The sequence below is a fragment of the Aotus nancymaae genome, unplaced genomic scaffold (genome assembly GCF_030222135.1).
Source record: "Aotus nancymaae isolate 86718 unplaced genomic scaffold, 86718_ANA_hifiasm-v0.15.2.pri h1tg000040l, whole genome shotgun sequence".
Classification (NCBI taxonomy): Eukaryota; Metazoa; Chordata; class Mammalia; order Primates; family Aotidae; genus Aotus; species Aotus nancymaae.
The window spans coordinates 127,751,650-127,764,884 of record NW_026988454.1 but is presented as its reverse complement, the minus strand read 5'-3'; the positions used below and the strand labels follow the sequence as shown (position 1 = coordinate 127,764,884).

At 39.8% G+C, this 13,235-nt stretch overlaps 1 protein-coding gene and 1 non-coding gene across 5 annotated transcripts in view; both read right to left on the bottom strand.

The window, feature by feature from the left end:
- The window catches only part of ILRUN (inflammation and lipid regulator with UBA-like and NBR1-like domains), a 109,227-nt gene that overhangs the window by 50,319 nt on the left and 45,673 nt on the right, over window positions 1–13,235 (bottom strand). For 3 of the 4 annotated variants that reach the window (XM_012461634.3, XM_064361145.1, XM_021665579.2), the window contains exon 3: window positions 5,972–6,169. The exons of the other annotated variant lie outside the window; for it this stretch is intronic. In XM_012461634.3, the coding sequence (XP_012317057.1) occupies window positions 5,972–6,169 (198 nt within the window). The remainder of the gene's footprint in view (window positions 1–5,971; window positions 6,170–13,235) is intronic. 4 annotated transcript variants of the gene reach the window in all.
- LOC135268501 (U6 spliceosomal RNA) lies at window positions 12,701–12,804 on the bottom strand. Its single transcript, XR_010336816.1, has one exon. It is a non-coding gene; the product is annotated as a U6 spliceosomal RNA (small nuclear RNA).

The window sequence follows — 13,235 nt, the reverse complement described above, 5'->3', positions numbered from 1 at the left end:
ATGGGGTGGAGGAGACCTTTTACAGGAGACCTGTAAATGACTGCATAGAGCAAAAATTCTTTAAGAGGAAACATGAACTGAAACAATCTATAAAAATAAAGGGAGTACATTATTTCTAAAGAAGACCATCTAAAGATTACAGAAGCAACTACCCCACCAAAACCAGAAATCTCCAAAAAGCAATCTTTTGTTGTTAAAACACAAAGATGAGGTCCAGAGAAGTTACCTAATCTGTCCAAGTTTGTGCCCAGGCAACAGAGTCCCACAGTCCACACTCTTACCACTATATTACACTCAATAAGCTAGTAAGCCGAGTGAACCAATCATGGCTATTACAACAGTTCATTTTTCTCCATGTGCTCATGGCCGTGGTTTTATACATAATCTATTCACTTTCTGTTAAGTCATGTAACATTTCTGATACTAGGAGATGTTTTACAACCAATAATAATTTAGATTCAATGAAATACAATACTTTACAAAATGGAATTAAACTCTTCACTGGAGCAGATAAAGGTTGGCAAACCATACCCCCACAAAGCTCCAGAGGTCATCCCAGACACAAAATGACAGGGAAAATTAGGCCAAGGAAGCCCCCAATTCAATAAAACATTTCATTTTTATCCTTTCCCATTTTACAAGGAGGCATTCATATATACTTCTATCAAGGAAAAGGTTCTATAGCTTAATAAAAATGCTTGAAAACTACAAAATCAGATGAATTATTAAAATCCCTTGAATGCATTAGATTCTACAAGTCCTGAGAAACAACTTACAGACTATAAAACTAAGAAAGGGTTTTTAAGTTAAAATTAAGGGTTTTAAGTTAAAATTTTAAAGTTTTTACCCCAAAGCTAGTATACAAAGCATATTCAAAAAGTTCATGGTAAGCACAGAATTAAATTTTTTTAAAAAAGAAAAAAAAATTCATGGAAAACAAGTATTATGAAAAAGCTATGCATGGATCTCAACTTTTTTTTTTAGCATCAAAATAAACTCATACTAACTTGTTATAATAAATCTGAACAGCATCTAGTTTGAGGCACTAAAGACAAGACATCAGTTTAAAAAGAACCCCTATCAGAGCAATATGAATTTTGCTAAAATTGAAGCAAGGGCAAACATCTAATTCATAGTGAAGTTTGAATCCACTATGGAAGATCACTGATGCTTTACAAAAAGTTCATGGTGACAGTGCCCCAAAGAAATCAGCAGTTTACAAATGGATAACCTGTTTTAAGAAGGAACAAGATGACACTGAAGACGCCCATAGCAGCGGACCATCCACATTAATTTTGGAGGAAAAAAATTAATCTTGTCTATGCTCTGATTGAAGAACAGCCAACGATTAATAGCAGAAACAACAGTAACACCACAGACATCTCAACTGATTCGGCTTACACAGTTCTGAGTAAAAATTAAAGTTGAGCGAACTTTCCAATCATTGGGTGCCAAAATTATTGAACCCAGATTAGCTGCAAACAAGAACAGAGCTTTCAATGAAAATCTTAAGCAAGTGGGATCAAGATCCTGAAGTATTTCTCAAATACCTGTAACGGGAGATGAAACACGGCTTTACCAGTGGAATCTTAAAGGCAAAACACAATCAAAGCAATGGCTACCAAGAGGTGGAAGTGGGTCAGTCAAAGCAAAAGTGGACCAGTCAAGAGCAAAGGTCATGGCAACAATTTTTTTTGGATGCTCAGGGTATTTTGCTTGTCAACTTTCTAGGGGGCCAAAAAATGATAATAGTGTTTTGAGAGCTGGGCACAGTGGCTCACACCTGTAATCCCAACACTTTAGGAGACTGAGGCAGGAGGACCACTTGAGTCCAGGAACTGAGACCAACCTGGACAACATAGGGAGGTCCTGCCTCTACCAAAAAAAAAAAGCTAGGCGTGATGGCACATGCCTGTAGTTTCAGCTAACTTGGGAGGCTGAGGCAAGAGGATCGCTTAAACCCAGGACTTCAAGGCTGCAGTGAGCTATGATCATTCCACTGCATTCCAGCCTGGGTGACCAAGGAAAAAAAAAAAGAAAGAGAGAGAGAGGAGAGAGAGGCCAGGCACAGTGGCTCATGTCCGTAATCTCAGCACTTTGGGAGGCCAAGGTGGACAGATCAAACTCCTGAGGTCAGGAGTTTGAGACCAGCCTGGCCAATATGGTGAGACTCCATCTCTACTAAAATACAAAAAAATTAGCCAGGCATGGTGGCGGGTGCCTGTGATCCCAGCTACTCGGGAGGCTGAGGCAGGAGAATCGCTTGAACTTGGGAGGCAGATGTTGCAGTGAGCTGGGATCATCCCACTGCACTCCAGCTTGGGAGGTAAGAGCAAGACTACATCTCAAAAAAAAAAGTGTGCGTGTATATTAGTTTTGAGAAAGTTAGCCAAAGCTTTAGCCGAAAAAGCTCTTCACTATGACAAGCTCCTGCTCATTCCTCTCATCAAACACAGGCAATTTTCTAACAGTTTCCATGGAAAATCATTAGGTATCCACCTTACAGTCCTGATTTGGTTCCTTCTACTTTCTTTTTGTTTCCTAGTCTTAAAGTCTTTACTGGACACCAAGTTTTCTTCAGTTAATAATGTATAAAACCCTGCATTTATATGTTCAAATTTCTAGGACTCTCAGTTCTTTGGGGATGGATTAAATAGCTGTTATCATCACTTACAAAAGTGTCTTGAACTTGATGAAGCTTACTTTGAGAAATAAAGTTTATATATCTTATTTTTTATCATATATATTTATAAATATTTAGCCTCTCTCTGTCACCCTGGAGACAGTGGTGACAGAGACAGTGGTGACAGGCTGGAGTGCAGTGGTGCGATCTCAGCTCATGCCAACCTCCCCCTCTCAGGTTCAAACGATTCTCCTGCCTCACCCTCTCGAGTAGCTGGGATTACAGGTGTGAGCCACCACACCCACCTACTTTTTGTTTTTTTAGTAGAGATGGGGTTTCACTATGTTGGCCAGGCTAGTCTTGAACTCCTGATCTCAAGTGATCTTCCCGTCTCAGCCTCCCAAAGTGCTGGGATTACAGGCTTGAGCCACTGTGCCTGGACCTTTACTTTTATCTTTTAATTCCATTTTTCCATGATTTTTTAAAGTCCCCTCATATTTATACTCCACCTACTTTTGAATTTGAGAGGGCTGTTACGAGTATAAAATGTAGTATGCCACAGAATGATAATTATTTTAAATTTAACACTAAAAAACACACACATAAAACAAAACTAGATTTCTTAACCACTAGGGAACACTGAGAAGTAGTATTTTTTCATCAAAGGGATTTTTTAAAAGTCATGTATATTGTCTTCCTCTCCCCTTAAAAATGGTGACATTCGGGCCGGGCGCGATGGCTCACGCCTGTAATCCCAGCACTTTGGGAGGCCGAGGCGGGTGGATCACGAGGTCAAGAGATCGAGACCATCCTGGTCAACATGGTGAAACCCCGTCTCTACTAAAAATACAAAAAATTAGCTGGGCATGGTGGCGCGTGCCTGTAATCCCAGCTACTCAGGAGGCTGAGGCAGGAGAATTGCCTGAACCCAGGAGGCGGAGGTTGCGGTGAGTCGAGATCGCGTCATTGCACTCCAGCCTGGGTAACAAGAGTGAAACTCCGTCTCAAAAAAAAAAAAAAAAAATGGTGACATTCGTTTTTAAAATTTACTAAGTAGCCACTCTCCATTCTGCACTGAGCTCAACATTTTTGAGAGTTACAAAGATAAATCAGACATGTCACCTTCAGTTTTAAAGGTGACATGAAACACTTATCATATTAAATGGGTAGAAAGAGGTAAAAGTGCCAAGAGAAGCAACAAGGGAGTGAGATGTGAAGAGCTAATGTAAAGGAGCTCAGAATGGGAGAAACAACTTCCCACCGCAGGTCAAGGGAACTCTTAACAGACACTGCCTGAAAATGGAGTCTTACAGGGAAGGGACAAATAATCTCTCTGCATTTTGATATGTGATTATTCAATTATTATACAGAGTTCACAATTTAGTAGGAGAAAAGGATCAGCAAAACAAGTACCTAATATACAATGTGTTAAATATAATAATAAGCATGTGCATAATATTAATGAAGGAGGAGGGATAAATTTTCTTAGGGTAGTGAGGAAAGTAGGCAAGACGGGAGAAAGGAAGGAGGAAAGGTGACTCAGGCAGGGCCTTGAGGATGAGCAGCAGTTTGATGAAAGAAAAGGATATGTCAGGTAATGAGAGAAATGAGCAAGGGCATGGAGAAGTGAAAGCACATGGCATCTTTGGGGACTGACTGTGGGGGAGTTAGGAGATGACTGAAGATGGGAGTGAAAATGAGGCCAGGCCAGATCGTGAGCTTTATACCCTGTGCCAAGGAGTTTGACTTCATTACAGTAGGTACAAAGGCTTTCGGCAAAGAATGATGTCACATAAGCACTATGAGACTCTTTCTAATATTAACATTTCTAAAGTTGCCACTGGCTCCAAAAACATATATGAGATCATTAATTCTAGGACATCTAGAAATAACTCCAAAGGTCCTACTGGCCTATAGGCCATGATTCCAGTTAAGAGCTCCCTGAGGGCAAGTACTATTTACTATTTATTTGTTTTTGATCTCCAGAGAACAGGATATAGTGGAACCAACAGGAATCTGTTTGTGATTAGGAATGACAGAACAAATGATGGTTCCTAGGTTTCTGACCTGATTATCTCAGTGGGTTGCCAACGAGAAGGATATAAGGTTAATTTTGTTCTGTTTTTTTGAGACAGGGACTCACTCCGTCATCCAGACTGGAGTGCAGTGGCATGATCATGGTTCACTGCAACCTCGACCTCCTGGGCTCAAGCAATTCTCCCACATCAACCTTGCAAGTAGCTGCAACTACAGGCTCACACCACCATGCCTGACTAATTTATTTGTATTTTTTGTAGAGACAGGATCTCCCTGTTTTGCCCAGGCTGATCTTGAGCCCCTTGGGTTCATGATCCTCTCACCTCAGCCTCCCAAAGTGCTGGGATTATAGGCATGTGCTACCATGCCCAAAAGATACAAATTACGTTCAGAAGATGTTAAAAAATCTGCCATAAGGAATCAAAACATGGGTGTGGGGTTCTGAAAAGAGGCCACAGCTCTAGATATTAATTTGAGCATCACTGTGTATGGTATACTGGTGATAGCTGAAGCCACATAGCTGGATGAGGTCACCAAGCATGAATGGGGCCCAACTGAGAATCTAGGAATTCCAGGGTAAAGTTGAGAATAGACAGAGACAGAGAAATAACATTCAGAGAAGAAAAAGAAAAACAGGAGAGGTGTCATATGACTCTAAGAGGTACACATTTCAAAAAACATTTGTAGTATGGTACCAAATGATCATTAAAAGGTCAACTGGTATGAAGACTGTAAAGAGGCTACTGGATTTGGAAACAGGGTAGTCACTGATTAACTTTCACTGGAGTGGGGAGTGGATAAAAAATAAATTGGGTTGAAGAGTAAATGGAAAATGTGAAAGAAGAGACAGTGAGTATAGATCACTGCTCAAAAAGTTTGGCAATAAAGGAAGGGAGTGAGATATGTTAGCAGTTTGACAAGTAGGTTGGAAGAAGTATGCACATTTTGTGCATTATCTGTTTTGTATGACTTGTGTCTAGAGACTTTGAGAACAAGTACTGCCTTCAGTATTATTATAGCATCTACCAGTTTATATAATAAAAACAACAACACTACTAAATATTTATTTGGAATGCAAAATATAATACCTCGTACAGGGCACTAAATTATACTTATATTCCTAGAATAAAAGAAAGAGCACTAGACTAAATCAATTAGTCATAAAATGCAAATCATTTACCTGCATGGGGTGACTGTTAAAAAGAGGCCGTGCCCTATTAAACAATTTGACAGGTTCTGTGAGCAACACTGGGGATGTTGTAAGATGTTACCTTAATTCCTTCACCCTGGGCTGCACAAGGACATACTCACCTCCATAGTAGAGTCCTGTAGCAGTGCACATCCGCCACTGTCCCTGATACATTCCTGCTCTGCTGGGGCTGCACATCTGGACGCTGACATCTGCAATCTCTTGGGGCTCTAGCGATCTCACCATCACCATGTTCACATGTCCAAATTGGTCTCCCCCGACATATTTAAGACAAACCCCTGGAGGCCAGGCCTCTGCCCCTGAGTTCAAGCAAAAGAAAAAAATGTTAGGCAATCAATGGTCCTATGCTGGGTGTAGTTTATTATGAAACTGTGTAGAAGAGGCCTCTTTCTTTGTCTCACATACATACATAAACCTAACCACATACACCTGAGCCATATTATTGTCTCACACAACTGATAAGAAGAATTATCAGAACCATCAACCTCTGACCAATAGTTTAACCCTATGAAGAAGCATATAAGGCAAACGCAAGGCAGTTTGTCAAGACAACATGTGTTTCAGGACCCCAGGGAAGGCCACAAATCACACTGAATCTGTAGAACCTAAGAATTATGTCCATGAAAAGCCATGGAGATGAAGCACAGGGAATAGCTCTCTCTACTAAAAGGTAACACATGTCCATTTTCACTAACAAACTGATTGTTGCCAGTTTTTTTCACAGAAACAAGAGGATGAAACACAAGGAGTAATTTCAATGGTATTATTCTCATTTTAAAATTGCTTTTTGCCTGAGGTATAATTTTTCTTCTGGGGTCCCTAATTATAAAACACTCAAGAGCTCAAGAGACCACATGAATAGAAAAGGCAGTAAAAGTTTAGACCTCAGGTGGTGGTAAAATGTAAACAATGGGGTGATCTCCCTGATAGCATGAATGATAAATGAACTGTGGTCACAGGAACAATGACACCAGTGGAGGTACTGGGAATGGCAATACAGAGAAATGGTTTTGGTAGAAATAATTTTCCTCCTTCGGAAATGTCAATGATCTTATTTGGTACCTATTCTTTTTTTTTTTTTGAGACAGAGTCTCACTCTGTCACTCAGGCTTGAGTGCAGGGTGCAATCTCTGCTCACTGCAACCTCCGTCTCCTGGGCTCAGACAATTCTGCCTCAGCCTCCTGAGTAGCTGGGATTACAGGCATGCACCACCACGCTCAGCTAATTTTTGTATTTTTAGTAGTTTCACCATGTTGGCCAGGCTGGTCTTGAACTCCTGACCTCAGGTCATCTGCCCACCTCGGCCTCCCAAAGTGCTGGGATTACAGGCGTGAGCCACGGTGCCCAGCCAGTACCTACTCTTGTGTACCTATTTTCATGTGACTGATTCATGACCAATCTATGTATTGACTAGTTCCCACTAGTCAAGCAGTATAGGTAGCCACACAGTGACTAGATGTGATCTTTCCTGTAAAGTCTCTCCAATATGCAGCAATTCACATACTCCTTTTTAACTATAGACAGAAACCTCTATATATCTTTTTTTGGAATACATATATTCATTATAAAAATAAATCACTGTGAACAACTGAACATGGTAGGACTCTCAGAACAGAGGGTGCTTGCAATTTCTCTCCTACCAGTACTCTAAGCTGCCTCAGTTCCTTGCTCTGGAAGAGCCTAGTTTTGACATACCTGATGGCTCACTACTGGAAAGGAACTAGACAGAGAAAGGCAACCAGAGTTCTACTGCTGAGATCTCAGCTTCATTATGCATGGCACACTCTGTGCTCCTTGGGTCTTAAGGGGTACTAGCTAAAGCAGTGGCCACTATATTTTAGCATACCTTCTTTTAAAAAAAATCTGCCAACAAAATGCCCTAAGTTAACCCTATAGAGGGCAACCACTGCTGGTGGAAAGGTTGTGGATGAGATACTGACAATACGTGCAATTTATCTTTTTCATTTCTAAGGCGTGGCAAAAGCACATTTGACTTACAACAAGCAGAATAGTAGCTGACATAAAGTACCTCAGAAAACGTCAGTCTCTTTAAAGACCAAGATCCAAGAGAAAAATTATACTACTATCATGGGGCTGAATTCATAGTTATTCTTTAAGATACACACATATACACACTTACACATACACCTGCAACAAGATAATGTCTGTTTATATGAAACCCAAGAATGCGCCTGTATTTTGAACTTAGAAGAAAATAAGGTAAACCAAGACGGTGTGAAAAAGACTTAGCTCTCCTGGGCAGACAACCATAGCAGCTGAGGTGATTGGGTCATCTTAGCTATGCAAAAGGAGTGCTGCCATATTCCAGAGAAACTGAGTTAGTCACTAAAACATTAAATGGGTAACATTAAACATTAGCATTTGGCTAGGGTCCTGCCCTTCTTGGTACTCCAGATACCTAAATGCTCAGTGGAGTATTAAAAGAGCCTCTGGGAAAAAAACTGGAAGACTTACCTACCAACAGCTCTGAAGTGTTCACTGGCTATGAAATCAAAAAACAATCATCTGCCTTCTGAGTGTTATCAATGATACATATAGTTCTTATAGTCACAACTATTAGGTCAGGTAACTCTGGAAAGGTATTGATGTTTGATATAGAAGGAAGGGAAATACCTGTGATTTGTCTGGACTATACTAAGCATACCTGAAATCTGAATTTGAGAAGTATAATAGATCTGGGCTCCAAATTAAGTCTCAGTTGCAAACTGGATTAATGGGGGCTAAATTTCTATCTAGAAGAAAAGAAACACTAATCTGTGTTTTATGAGGTTCCTAGTTAAGTATCACAATCGATTATATAATTAAGGCTGTAATCCTCCAGATATAAAATATCACTTTATTTTTTAAAATAAAAAGTAAAAGCAAAAACAAAAACAAACAAACAAAAAAAACCTGTCATGTTACAATTTTGAGATGGTAGTGAGCATCACAAAAATCAAAAGTCCAACAGTCCCAGAAATCCTGGGACTTACTAAGTATATACAATTACAGAAATAGTCTGGAGACAGTAAGGAATATCCAAATAGCAATGCAGAAGACAAACCTTAATGATGATCTCCTTTTTAACCCTTATAAGTGTGGACACTGCATTTCATATTAAGCTCCATGAAAGCAGAAACCTTCATCAATCTTGTGACCATTTCTCCCTTGTACCTAATAAAGTGACTGGAACATAATAAAATGTGTTGAATGAAAGAAGCGAAATTATCTTCTCTAGAATCATATGAAGAAAAATGTAGAAAGCTAACTATTTTAAGGCACTAGAAGAAAAATGGGGGAAATAATTGTTCTTTCTCAAGTTCTCTTCCCATCCCTTTACATTCACTTCTATGAAGTTCAAAAAATAAAGACAACTCTGGATCAATATGCCCAAGATACCCTCTAATATGACAATCGCAACTATTTCACCAAAGTCAGAGAAACACTAGGGTTATCATAACATGCTCAGCTTAATATTCACTACAATTGTACAACAGAGCATGGTAGCATAACAATTGAGAAGCTTTAGGTACTAGTAAAGAGAATTCTGTCTACTCATATCTTTGGAGGGATAGCTTCAAATTTTCACTTTAACTCCCAAGGTTTCCTGCTCAGGTTTACTAAGTTTCCAATACTTCTACAGTGACAGAAGTCTGAATCCCAGAATTCTGCATCTATGTTATTAAATGTCTCAGTTCTGTTTTTGCATGTCTAAATCTAGGAACTGAAAAAATATTAGGAGTTTAATTTTACTTATTTATTTTTATTGATTTATTTTTGAGACGGAGTCTCACTCTGCTGCCCAGGCTGGAGTGTAGTAGCGCAGTCTCGGCTCACTGCAACCTCCACCTCCCGAGTTCATGCAATTCTCCTGCCTCAGCCTCCCGAGTAGCTTGGATTACAGGCGCCCACCACCACGCCTCGTTAATTTTTTTGTATTTTTAGTAGAAATGGGGTTTCACCATGTTGGCCAGGCTGGTCTTGAACTCCTGACCTCAGGTGATCCGCCTGCCTCAGCCTCCCAAAGTAATGGGATTACAGAGTTGAGCCACCACATCTGGCCAGTAGTTTAATTTTAAACAGTGTGTGACATCTTGCCTTCTTCAAGAAAGCTATTCAGACAACTACATGCAGTTCCTATCAATCTCATCTGTTGTATATTTGAATGCTCAGCATGCCTAAAACAGGACAAGACAAAAGTACCATGAAAATTGTTATTTATTTATTTTTTTGTGAGACGGAGTTTTGCTGTTGTTACCCAGACTGGAGTGCAATGGCGCGATCTCGGCTCACCGCAACCTCCGCCTCCTGGGTTCAAGCAATTCTTCTGCCTCAGCCTCCCGAGTAGCTGGGACTACAGGCGCGTGCCACCATGCCAAGCTAATTTTTTTGTATTTTTAGTAGAGACGGGGTTTCACCTTGTTGACCAGGATGGTCTCATCTCTTGACCTCGTGATCCACCCACCTCGGCCTCCCAAAGTGCTGGGATTATAGGCGTGAGCCACCGCGCCCGGCCGAAAATTGTTATTTATGTAGCTCTTTCAGTGAGTGCTTATTTCTTAGGGAGGTTATGAATGAGATTAAGACAGCCAGAGGAGAAACAGCCAAGGCCTGCCCTACTTTTACGTTACTACTATATTTACAGAAAGAACTTAGGCCAGATTAGGATGATGCCAAAGAACTTGTGCACATGTATGTTCTTCCTCTCTCGAATAACATGCCTGCTACTCAGTTATGGGTGGACAGATTCTCCTTAACCAAAAGGAAAACATCCAATTTACAGATATAAAACTACTCTACAGCTGAGTGGACAACTTCCAGAAGAAAAGAAAACCTATTTATGCAAAGCACTTCAAAAGATAAAATTTCTAGCAACTGCTACCTAACCTTTCAAGACCTGTTCAGGCACAAGAATGCCCTTTTAAAGGAGGAAAGAGATTCAGAGGCTGCTTTAAACTGAAGTTACAAAGCAAAAGCAGAAGGGAAAAGCAGTCAGGCCCACCAATTTTGTAAGTCAACGTAAAAGGTAGGCTTTAGGGGTTCTGATTTGACATTCTAACTATTACCTATCAACCACCCCAAGCTCCCCATTAACCCAAGTAACAGTCTAGTAAGTAAGCAGATATATCAAGAGGTTTTTTGAAATATAAAATGGTTAGTCTGCCACAAGATGGTATTTAAAACATTTCAACAGTACTCTAACAACTTTCAATATTTAAAAACACTGAAGAACTCACAGAAAGCCAGGCCATTTTCACTGTTTTTACTATAAGTAAACAAGGTACTGGCTTCACTTTAAAATAAACAAATAAAACTTTTGAGTAAGTCACACTTTCCAAACAACTTCATTTACTTAAAAAAAAAAAAAAATCTCACGGGTAGGTTCCGATAGCTTTTTGTTTGTTTGTTTTTGAGACAGAGTCTGGCTCTATTGCCCAGGCTGGAGTGCAATCTTGGCTCACTGCTGCAACCTCTGCTTCCCAGGTTCAAGTGATTCTTGTGCCTCAGCCTCCTGAGTAGCTGGGACTACAAGCGTGCAACACCATGCCTAGCTAATGTCTTGTATTTTCAGTAGAGACGTGATTTTGCCATGTTTGCCAGGCGGGTCTTGAACTCTTGACCTCAAGTGATCTACCCATCTTCACCTCCCAAAGTGCTGGGATTACAGGCTTGAGCCACTGCACCCAGCCTCCAAAAGCATTTTTGATCAGCAGGTTTTAAATTCAGAATAGAAACATGATGAATAAAAGCTATTATAAAATAAATTGTCAGTATTTATAAAAGCAGGCAAAATTAAGCAAAGTGAGAAAGAAATTAGGCAAAGTAAAGTAAATTAGACTTTGAACAAGAATTTCAAGAAAAATAGAAAATATGGCTATTTTCCTCTGTTACCATGTACCTCCCAAACTAACAGTGCCCCACTGCTACAACTAAAAAGGAAAGGGAGAGAATGAAAATTTGACAAAGTCACAGGTTTCCTGAGTCATCTATAACATTGGGTCAGTCCAGATTATGTGTTTGGTCAATGACACACTGAACTTTCCTCCAAAGGAGAGTTATTTCTAAATAAGCCAGAAAAACTAAGAATAACAATTCAATTTGGTACATTCTTACACAAAAGGCTAGTCTAGCCAGTCTCTCCCCATCATAAAGAACTGAACTGGAAAGAATCGAAAAGTAAACCAAGTCAATAAAAGGTCACTTTTACAGGTTTATTTGAGTCCCCAGAGTTTTAAATTATCTCGCGTCAAATTAACTTGCTAGACAGGGCACCCCCACAACCACATATTTTTAGTTAAATACTCTCTTTTGCCTAGTTTTCCATCTCTCAGAATTTGTCTAGTTCTCATTAATAATAAGATAGTTTGAATACCCTCAGCCAGTCAACATAAATTATCATTAGATGTGACAAGAAATACTAAACCCAATCTCTGCCCCCAAAAGTCATTAGAAAATAATTTAAGGCCAGGTGCAGTGGCTCACGCCTGTAATCTCAGCATTTTAGGAGGCCAGAGCAGGAGGATCTTGTGAGCCCAGGAGTTTGAGAACAGCCTGAGCAACATAATGAAACCCCATTTCTACAAAAAATTTTAAAAATTAGCCAGGCATAGTGTAGTGGCTCACACCTGTAATCCCAACTACTCAGGAGGCCAAGGCAAGAGGATCACTTGAGCCCAGGAGGCCAAGATTGCACCACTGCACCCACAGCCTGAGTGACAGAGTGACACCTTGTCTTGAAAAAAAAGTTTAGACACATATATAGACACTATTTTCAAAGAACTATGGTTAACTTATTTTTTTTAAATTAATTTATTTAAAATTTTTAAAAAAATATATGGAACGCTTCACGAATTTGCATGTCATTCTTGCACAGGGGCCATGCTAATCTCTGTATCATTCCAATTTTAGTACATGTGCTGCCGAAGCGAGCACTCCTTTTTTATTATTATTATTTTTTGAGACAGAGTCTCACTCTATTGCCCAGGCTGGAGTGCAGAGGCGTGATTTCAGCTCACTGAAACCTCCACCTCCTGGGTTCAAGCAATTCTCCCACCTCAGCCTCCCAAGTAGCTGGGATTAAAGAAGCCTACCACCATACCCTGCTAAATTTTGTAATTTTAGATGGGGTTTCATCACGTTGGCCAAACTAGTCTTGAACTCCTGATCTCAAGTGATCCCCTCACCTCGGTCTCCCAAAGTGCTGTGATTATAAGCGCGAGCCACCAAACTCAGCCTATGGTTAACTTATTTCTAGTTTGTCTTAAAAAAAGGCTGCAGTACATCAAAACAATGTTTTTCTTATGTATATATATACATTTTTTTATTATTTATTATTATTTTTTATTTTTTAGTGTTTGTAGAGA